At 39.0% G+C, this 9,561-nt stretch overlaps 2 protein-coding genes and 1 non-coding gene across 3 annotated transcripts; 1 reads left to right on the forward strand and 2 right to left on the reverse strand.

The window, feature by feature from the left end:
- Window positions 1-274: 274 nt before the first annotated feature.
- Window positions 275-381, reverse strand: LOC124161626. Its single transcript, XR_006865399.1, has one exon. It is a non-coding gene; the product is annotated as a U6 spliceosomal RNA (small nuclear RNA).
- A 3,704-nt stretch (window positions 382-4,085) lies between these two features.
- LOC124160990 lies at window positions 4,086-5,771 on the forward strand. Its single transcript, XM_046537126.1, has 3 exons — window positions 4,086-4,508; window positions 4,899-5,123; window positions 5,462-5,771. The coding sequence occupies exons 1-3, from the start codon at window positions 4,362-4,364 to the stop codon at window positions 5,474-5,476; spliced, it is 387 nt and encodes a 128-aa protein (XP_046393082.1). The 5' UTR covers window positions 4,086-4,361; the 3' UTR covers window positions 5,477-5,771.
- Window positions 5,772-6,299: 528 nt separating this feature from the next.
- On the reverse strand, window positions 6,300-8,255 carry LOC124160989 (putative nuclease HARBI1). The gene is made up of 2 exons (XM_046537125.1): window positions 7,492-8,255; window positions 6,300-7,375 (listed from the first exon to the last, which is right to left on the reverse strand). Exons 1-2 carry the CDS (start codon window positions 7,936-7,938, stop codon window positions 6,572-6,574), a joined length of 1,251 nt encoding a protein of 416 aa, XP_046393081.1. The 5' UTR covers window positions 7,939-8,255; the 3' UTR covers window positions 6,300-6,571.
- Window positions 8,256-9,561: the final 1,306 nt, after the last annotated feature.

Here is a 9,561-nt window from a genome sequence, read left to right on the forward strand (position 1 = left end):
GCGGTAGAGGACTCTGGGCTCTGGTGCTACAGAACTTATGGAAAATGCAACTTAGAGCAATTGGTGTTTCCCATAGTGTTTCCGAAAATTTTGCAATTCATCGTATCAGCGATACTCATAAATAATTTTTATTGAGCCAAAGAAATTGTAGTTGGCCACACCAGAAGTCGTACCAGGAAGGTACGCAAAAGTAAGGCTGAGAAACGGGAAGAAGAGAGGGAAGCAAAACGTTGATCGGGATTTGCGGCCGGGAATTTCACGCAAAAAAGCACGAAAAAATGTGGAACGCTTCACGATTTTGCGTGTCATCCTTGCGCAGGGGCCATGCTAATCTTCTCTGTATCGTTCCAATTTTAGTATATGTACCGCCGAAGCGAGTACAAGAGATGTAGAGGCGGAAGCCGGGTATATATACCTGCTGCGTCTGGGAAAATGTAGTAGCGAGAGCTAAAAATCAAATGTTTTAATTTCTCCTTTATATGCCAGTTTCTTTGAATGTGATATAACCATTTGAAGGATTTAATAATTGCTAATGTTTTTAGATTGATAACAAAACTATATTATCATCCGTTATCTTTATATGTAGGATTTTGTTAATGACTGTGCCTTCACTGCTGGCGTTGCGATGCAAAGTCTTTCCGCTTCGAGGAAGAGATCTCTCGGAAACACGGTTGATCAGCTTCAGTCGGCTCTCAATTAAACAATAATTAATATCAACATCTAGTAGTTTCGTATTACCTGTTGACGTATCGGTACTAGGAAGTATCGATGTAGTAGAGCATACGATGCAGTGAATTTGTAATCCCTGTTTTAAATTAGGTTTTATTTTATGCAAAATATATATTTAAAAATACTATAAACGCTGTATTTTATATAATAATAATTTTAATATGTATTAAACAAATAGCATTTGCAATATTCTTCTTTATATACATAAGAAATACGTACTATGTGAAGTGGTTTAAATTATATTCCTCGTTAGTTTCAAGATTCCCGGATTTATTTTGTAGAAATATTTTCAAAAGCATGATGACGTTTTCTTTTTTAAAACTACACGCATGGTGCCTTTTCTAAACGGTTTTGTTTTATTTTAAAATACCTTTAAAAAATTCATCTGTAGTTGTACTTCCTTTTTTTGTTCACTTGCTTGCGATCGTTGCCCTTGAAATTGAAAAAAACATTATGGTTATTACCACTTCTTTGTAAACCTGACAGTATACTTTTTCAATTTAATGATTGTAATATACATAATATATATTTTGACACTAAAGCATACCTATAAGCCAACCATCTAAGGTTTCTCTAGAATGAGTGTTTTTCAATCCCCTGCATACATTTGAACTCCACCCTAAATATTTGCCACCAAGCTCTCAAAGTAGAAGTATTTCTGATATATAGATTGTTGAAAAGTTTGTTCACATTTTATGTAATTTTAGGCTGCCAATTACAGCTTTGTAAATGAGAGGACGTGAATTTTATGTTAGAGAAATATGATCTTGACGGTTACTTAAAATATTTTTTATGGTGTTGTCAGGTTTGAGATTAAGTAAAATAAATCGGTTTGCTCCGTTGAGTTTTGAAAACACTTATTCCATTCCACAGTTTAATCTTATCATTTGGAATTTCATCGTTATTTCACTTTGAAATGCCAATGTCAACCTGAGAGTGACTGGCGAAAAGGTGAAAGATTCGAAAAATCAATGAAAAAATCACGGTTACCCTAGAGCTTTGGAATCACTAGTACCATTTTTTAACTTTATTTTTTATGTATCTTGTACTTGTGCGTAAACTACGCATATTGATATTGAATTCTCCATTGGTAGTATATTTCAATTTCCCATTCTTCTTCCCGCGGGCATGCGGCTGTTCCAAGTCAGAGCGACGTCGGCGGGATATTCTTGTACCACCACGAATTCAGTGGTGGCTAGAATTTTGTCAATCAGTTTCCGTCCGCAGCGGGAGCACTTTGAACGTATACATCATTCCTGTAAATGTTTGTCCTCAAGTACGACCTAAATGGAGGCCATAGCGTGAGAAGTACCGGCAAGGAACGGTATGCTAAAGCCGTTACATTTATCGCAATCTCCACTTTTACTTACGTTTTAATGTTATTTTGGATTGTGAAAGATGAAGGACATTATTACTGCTCGGTTGGGGTGTTATGCGAGCGCTGACAGTAAGTGGCAGGAGTGCAGAACAATACCGTATCAAGGAACAAAATTTTCGGGGAGGGGGCTCTCTTGGTAAGGGAGTACATTTCGGGGTAGGGTTCAGTTAGAGGGGTTACACTTAAGGCTGTCTCTCCCAATAATTTCCGGAGATTTTGAACCCTTATACCGTTCGCTACGGCCTTGTGATAGAAGGTGCTAAATTATCACAGATGTCGAGTCACACGCAGCGTAAATTCTTCTTGCGTTGCATCAGAATAGTGGCTGTAAAAGTAGAAAAAATATTTTCTCTTCCTGCTTCTGCTTTGCTATGAAAAACGCCTTGTCACCATTTACCATGAAGTGATTAAGCTTCAGTTCGTACATTTTGGCACTCTTGCTCCACAGGGCAGAAACGAAAATTTCTTCGTCGTCATATATTTTCTTCTCTACCTTTTCAGTTACTATCTCAAATCCTCTCTTCTTTCTTATATAAAGGCCGTTTTACACGGGGCACGGAATTGCAGATTAGAACTGCATTAATGGCGTGGAATTCTCGCATGTGTTCTAGCAATGCACCGCTTTACACGACGCAATTTTGACTGCGCCTTCATACACACGTCAGATTGTGTAAGTACGTTCCCTGATGTAAAACGGCCTGAAGAGCGGAGTCGAGATCTGGGACTAACATAAGTACACTTTCTGCAAAATAATTTAGTAACCTCCACATTTCTTGGCCTGCTGTGCATCCATGGAACCCCTTCCTGTTACCTGTATGTAATCCCTATTGGCTGTCTTTACTTTCCCTCTATAACTGCTGTCAAATTCTTGAATCAGTTCCTCATGACGTGTTAGGTGATCACTTGCTCCTCCTTAAATAAAAATCGAACAGGAAACTAGTGCTCTTAACTGTTACGGTCACACCTGCCATGAGGGCCTTCGTCTTAATTTTTTTCATCGGCGCTTTCTTCGCCACTCCTTCCATTTGTCTTGCTCTTACCTCTTCAATTACACTGTCAATCGCATAAATAGAATTAGAGTATGAGTCCATCTCGGCAGCTCTCGTCGTTTTTTTTCGAACGTGTCGATGTTATTGGAATTTTCCTTGCTTACTCTAATGCGTCTTATCTCCTTCCCAGTAACCTTGAGCTTGAATAATTTGGCGGCGAATTCTTAGGTTATCATCAAGGTTCTTAGACGGTAAGGTTGCCTCATTCGTAACTGCGCATGCGCCAGCAGAAGTCCCGTTACGTCACGGTAGACCCAACTTCCAGCGCCATTTCAAATTCTAGCCTTTCCGCGGGCCTAACTGCTTACCGCGGCGAGTTCTTGAATTTACCCTCTATCGAACACTATAAGCCGAATTTTAAATTGAAGGCCGATTTATGAAAACAATGATGATAAGATTTAAAAAAAGATAAATTCGTGTATTCAGACGCCATAATTTCCTGATGAAGTGATGAAATGGGAAGGTGTGCGAGTTGATTCCGTGTCCACACTTCCTTCCTGTAACTCTCAAAACACTGTTTTCCTTGCTACTTCCGCAATATAATTTAAACTTAGATTAATATGGCTGGGAGGAAAATACGCAAAAACCAAATTAGTTGCTTCAAAAAATTACAGTTCTGCAACTTTTTAAATAGAAATTATGCTCGTTTTCATTCTTCGCCGGGCTTTGAAAATACAGACTGTCCCAAGGGTCGTGTGTCATTTTTGACCTGTAAATTTAGTAACTTTGCATGGAGCAATGTTCATTAAAATTAGCATATGTACTTATGGGAAAAGGTCCTAAGTTTTGTTGAGTGTAAAAAAATGTTTACAATTTTGACCTTTTGACCTCACAATGTGGGTCCAAACCAAAATTTGCCTTAATTTCAATGTTTAAAAAATCGAGATAGAAAAAAGTCTGAATTTCATTGACCAAGATGACTATTCTTAAGGGGGTTTCACACTGTCAAATTCTCGTCAAATTACGTTCGAGACTCGTTGAACAATCTTTATCGAATCTATATGACGTCATGTCAATCGTCATGACTGCGGACATTTGGTCTTGAATGCTCTTGAATCACTTCGTTTCCATCAAATTCGTCTTGTCTTGAACGGTTCTAATTTCTATTGAATCTCGAATGGTATTGAAGCGTTTCGACCAATCAGTGAACGATACATAACTTTCCGAGCCTTGCCAACGCGACCTTGGAGATAACTATTGACATCATGGCCGTTTGGGAGAGGAACGCTGTGGAAGCCCTCATTAGTTTTTACGAGGAAAAAAGGTGTTTGTACGAAGTAAGCTCCCCAGATTATCACTTGAAGCAGAAGAGAAGTTCGGCGCTGCAAGACATAGCCACTAATTTGTTGCCTGTAAGTAAAATTATAATTATAATTGTTTTGGTTAACCTTGACCTATACCTACCTCGTGAAGATATTAACAAATGCAATATTTATATAAATATATATTACGTATATATTATATGTGATATCGGAATGCTTCGATAATTGTCGTGATAATATTTTGTACGTTTATTTCCTTAAAATTATAATTTCATTCACAAATATACATTTCTGGAGCTAGGGTTTGTTTCGTTCAAATGGTGTTGGATATGTTTTTATTTAGATTAGTGGTGGTCCCCTAGTGGCCTTTATATTGAGTTTTTTGTAATACGAGGTTTCAATGAATCCTACAAAGAATTATTTTGTGGTTACCGCCGATATGGTCTTTTAAAATGTATGTGTACTCGATACTCCCAACAGTTTCGACCTGGTACCACATCGGAGGACGTGAAAACGAAGATAAATGGCCTCCGCACACAATACATGGCTGAAAAAAACAAATTAATCAGGTCGAAGAAGAGTGGAGCAGGAGTGGAAGAGGTTGTAAGGCCAAAATTGTGGTGCTACAACAATTTAAGTTTCCTTGAAAGGCATACGGCACCCAGGAAGAGCGTATCAAACTTGGATCCCGTGGAGCTTAACAAGGTATGCCGATGACACTTGCAAATAAATTCGTCTTTATTACGTATAATTTGTTTTGCTGGAATGTGCATTGTTTGCTTTTGGCATGAAGTAATAACATGAAAAGTCAAATTCCAGGGGCATGTTTGGAACGAGTCTATTGTTTGAGATCGTCCATTGACTCCGTTATTTACCATTGTTGATCATCTATTTTGGTTTACTGTTTACGGAAATTTGTGATCTTACGTTGAGTGCCCACTTCAACGCAGTTACTTCTGCGATATTTATGTTTTAGCTACACTTGAATTCACGAAGGGACTTCTTTGCACTTCTGAACATTACATTAATTTTTTTGTCTGTAGGAAACGCCCATTTAAATACAATCAGGAGAGTTATCAGATGTCACGGCAGAAGAGCAGCATGAAATTGGTACCATCCCAGTCCCCTTACTCAGTGAAGAGTCCACCTCTGCCAGCGCTGACCACTGCAACATCTCCTCAAGAAGCGGGTCATCAAGAGGAGTACCGACCCCCAAGAGGAGAAGGACTGGGGAAGCAGACATAACTACCTTCCTCTCAAAGGCTTCGTCAGCCCTTGAGCAAGGGACACTGCGGAAAAACACAAAATTTGAAAATTTCGGCCTGTTTGTAGGGCAAGAAATTGCCGATATTAGTGACGAAAAAAACAGAAAGCTGCAATGCAGAAAATTTTTGATATAGTAATGAAAGCTAAAGATGATGAGAATGAAAGTTAACTATTTTTGTATGTTTTTTATTTTATAATTTTAATTTACATTTTGTTACATTGAATTTGATTGTAAAATAATTGTTAATTATATAATTTGCTTGGTGGAATCACTGTTGTTTGGTCATTTCTTCAACCCTCAATGGCCATTAGTTAAAAATCTTGAGTATATTGCATGATTTAAGAATTTGTTTCTACTATCATACCAAATAATCGTATAACATCAGGTAGTACGTAAGCTATATTAGTTGTTCAATTATTATTATTATTATTCAATTTCTGACAAGGTTGCAAACTAACTTAATTTGAAGAAGTTCTGGAACGAACTTTGGTTTCTGAATCTTAACTTATAGCATTTTAGCCAATAGTCCTTCTATGTCCATGCGATGCAAGGACGCAAATGAGTGCTCTCCTTCTTAACACAATTCATTCCAGCAATTTCCTATTTATTAACCATAGGTAGATAAACCATCATCATAGATTTTTTAATATTGGTTCATTATGGCATAGTAGGCCACTATCACACAAAAAAAGTCTTGATTTGGTTCAAATATAAAAAAGCTTTATAGCGCAAGAAGGTTGTGAGTCATCAATAAAGCCAATAACACAAATGAAAAGTGGAATAATTTTTCATAGAACTGCAGAAATATTACAATCTTTACTACCACAAAAATCACCAGTAACAAAAGGGGGAATGAAATAGAGGAATTCATTAGCACTACCACAACCTACATACCATTCCCCAATGGTAGTATTCCATCAGTCACAAAATATTCGCAAAATTCATCCCTAATAGCTCTCGCATCGTTATTGTGCCTATTTCCACCCTGTCTTACCAATTGACCGTCAAGTATTGGGCCCTCCCTCCACACTCCAGGAATTACCCTTCCATCACTCATCACTCTATCTACCAGACCTTGAGGCAAGTAATTAGCGTCCTTCTTTGATCTCAAAAAGTTGTGTAGTACTATACAGGCTAGTGTCACAATTTCCACTTTTTCAACAGAGAGATTGATACAGTTTAATAGTATTCTGAAGCGGTTCGCTAAAATACCGAAAGCATTCTCTGATGTCCGCCTTGCCCGGCTAAGGCGATAATTAAAATTTCTCTTCTGCAAACTCAGTCCCCTATCTGGATATGGTTTCATTATGTTATGTTGCAGAGGAAAAGCATCATCTGCCACAATCACATGAGGGACACCGAGTACACGGCCAGGCAAAGCTATGTTCGGGGGTATATGCAAAGAATTTTGGCGCAATGCCTCAGCAAGGGTGCTCTCACGAAAAACACCGCCATCACTCACTCTACCATTCACCCCGACATCGATGTATAAAAATTTATATCTGGCATCTACTAATGCTAACAGCACAATACTGTGTGAGCCTTTATAATTGAAATAGAAAGACCCGTCTGCTCTTGAGGATCTAAAATGTATATGCTTCCCATCAAGAGCACCAATGCAATTGGGAAAATTCCATTTTTCCTGAAATTCCCTTGCTATTTCCTTCCATTCTTCAACACTTCTCGGCATCTGAAATGAAAGATAATACATTAAAAATTCAAATCGAGGAATGCTATACTTATGTTCATATTAAATGGAGTATATTGTACAAATTTTATCTAATTAGCTCGTTTCAAACAACTTACCTTCAAGAAATTCTCTTTCAGAACTTCATAAATAGCTCTGCATACTTGAGGTACAAAGAGAGAAATAGTATTGTGAGCAATCCTCGTGGAGTACTGTAGACTTTTGTAAGACTCCCCAGTGGCTAAAAATCTCAGAGTCACCGCCAACCTATGTTTTGCCGAGATACATTCCCGTAAAATTGTGTCTCTTTTAGATATGAGAGGCGACACCAACTCCAGTAACTCTCTAAAATTGTTGTTATCCATCCGGAGGAAGTTGGTGAAAGATTCCGGATCCTCCGTTTCCAATTCCCGGTACAGCAAGTTCATGCTACCAGCGGCATACCTCCGGCTTAGCCATTCTCTTGACCAAAGCCTTCGACGATTTCTCCTTCGACCTTGCAGTACTGCTGCCACTACTCCTACGCAAAATGCCACTCTTGCTATATTTGCGTTGTCATTATCCATCGTCGGACGCAAAACCAGATTTAATAATTGTAATGATGTATCAAATGATGGTATCAAAACGTTGTTATGAGTACGGGTTTCTACGCGCTTTATCAGAGAATAGAACGCTATACGTTTTTCCTTTGTCGATCATGTTGACTATCGGTATTCAAGTCAATTCAAGCTTTCTGGAACAGTCTGAAAGAACGTTCAACTCGATTCAATGTGTGTTGAACAATCACTCTTGAAAGACCGTCTCGAATGGTCTTGAATCTTCATTTAGCGTTCAAGACGACTTGTTCAACGTTCCTTGTTCAAGACATCTCGAATAGTGTGAAAGAGGCTTTAGGTTTTCGGACACGAGAAACCCGAAAATAATACTTTTATTCACGAAAATTCAACTGTTGACCCAGTAAGGTCACCGTCAAGGTCATAAAGGTGGCAAAAAGAGTAGTATACCAACAAAGGTGTCGATCCATGGGTTTTATAGGGTGCCCAAGTCATTGGTAAAGTCCAAAAACCCTTATTATTCACTAATTGACCTCCGAGGGTCACAATGGGGGTCAAAGGTCATCGGGTTAAACGTCCGGAAATCATGATAACCAGCGTGTCAAACCATAGGTTTTGAGGGGTGCCAAAGTCGGTTAGGCAGTTCATAGATCCGTAGTGTGGATTTTTTGACTTCTGAGGGTCAGAATGGGGGTCAAAGGTCATCGGGTTAAACGTCCGGAAATCATGATAACCAGCGTGTCAAACCATAGGTTTTGAAGGGTGCCAAAGTCAGTTAAGCAGTTCATAGATCCGTTGTGTTGATTTTTAGACCTCCGAGGGTCACAATGGGGGTCAAAGGTCATAGGGTTAAACCTCGGGCAATCATGACAACCAACGTGTCAAGCGATAGGTTTTGGAGGGTGCCAAAGTCGGTTAGGCAGTTCATAGAACCGTATTGTTGATTTTTGACCTCCGAAATTCATAATGGGGTCAAAGGTCTTAGGGTTAAACCTCGGGCAATCATGACAACCAACGTGTCAAACGATAGGTTTTGGAGGGTGCCAAAGTCGGTTAGGCAGTTCATAGATCCGCTCATAGACTTTTGCTGTTGAGGGTCACAATGGGGGTCAAAGGTCATAGAGTTAAACCTCGGGCCAATATGACAGCAAAAGTGTGGAACCATGGGTTTTAAAGTGTTTCCAAGTCAGTTTTGCTGTTCGTAGATCCATATTGTCGATTTTTTTACCACCGAGGGTCATAATGGGGGTCAAAGGTCATAGAGGTATGTTTTGAAGTAATAGGAAAACTAATGTCCCCAGCCAAAGGTTTAGAAGGGTGACCAAGTGAGTGCTAGTAGTACACATATCCACTGTCTTTTCCGACAAGCCTCCCCCGCCCTCTTAGTTTCGAGCCGTTGTTGATTATTTATTTCCCTAGACATCCTTTTTCCCGACTCTGTGTCCGCGCACTATTGTCCGCGCAGCGTGTACTAGAAAATTCCAGGTGTGCGTTATAACAAATTTAAAAATTCTAAACTGGAAGACCTAGAAAGTGTAATGTTGCAGGAGCTTCAAAAGAAGAAGAGCATGGCAATCGAAACCATATCTGCAATTGGATGGTTGCTTAGCACAATGAAAACTCTATGTTCACATT

This window comes from Ischnura elegans, chromosome 6, assembly GCF_921293095.1.
Source record: "Ischnura elegans chromosome 6, ioIscEleg1.1, whole genome shotgun sequence".
Taxonomy (NCBI): Eukaryota; Metazoa; Arthropoda; class Insecta; order Odonata; family Coenagrionidae; genus Ischnura; species Ischnura elegans.

What these genes read in the sequence shown, in the direction of transcription:
- LOC124160990 (XM_046537126.1), top strand. Translation starts at nt 4,362, where the DNA reads ATGGCCGTTTGGGAGAGGAACGCTGTGGAAGCCCTCATTAGTTTTTAC. An exon ending in TAGCCACTAATTTGTTGCCT is followed by an intron (nt 4,509 to 4,898) that starts GTAAGTAAAATT and finishes TACTCCCAACAG; the next exon opens with TTTCGACCTGGTACCACATC.
- LOC124160989 (XM_046537125.1), bottom strand. Translation starts at nt 7,938, where the DNA reads ATGGATAATGACAACGCAAATATAGCAAGAGTGGCATTTTGCGTAGGA. An exon ending in TGAAAGAGAATTTCTTGAAG is followed by an intron (nt 7,376 to 7,491) that starts GTAAGTTGTTTG and finishes CTTTCATTTCAG; the next exon opens with ATGCCGAGAAGTGTTGAAGA.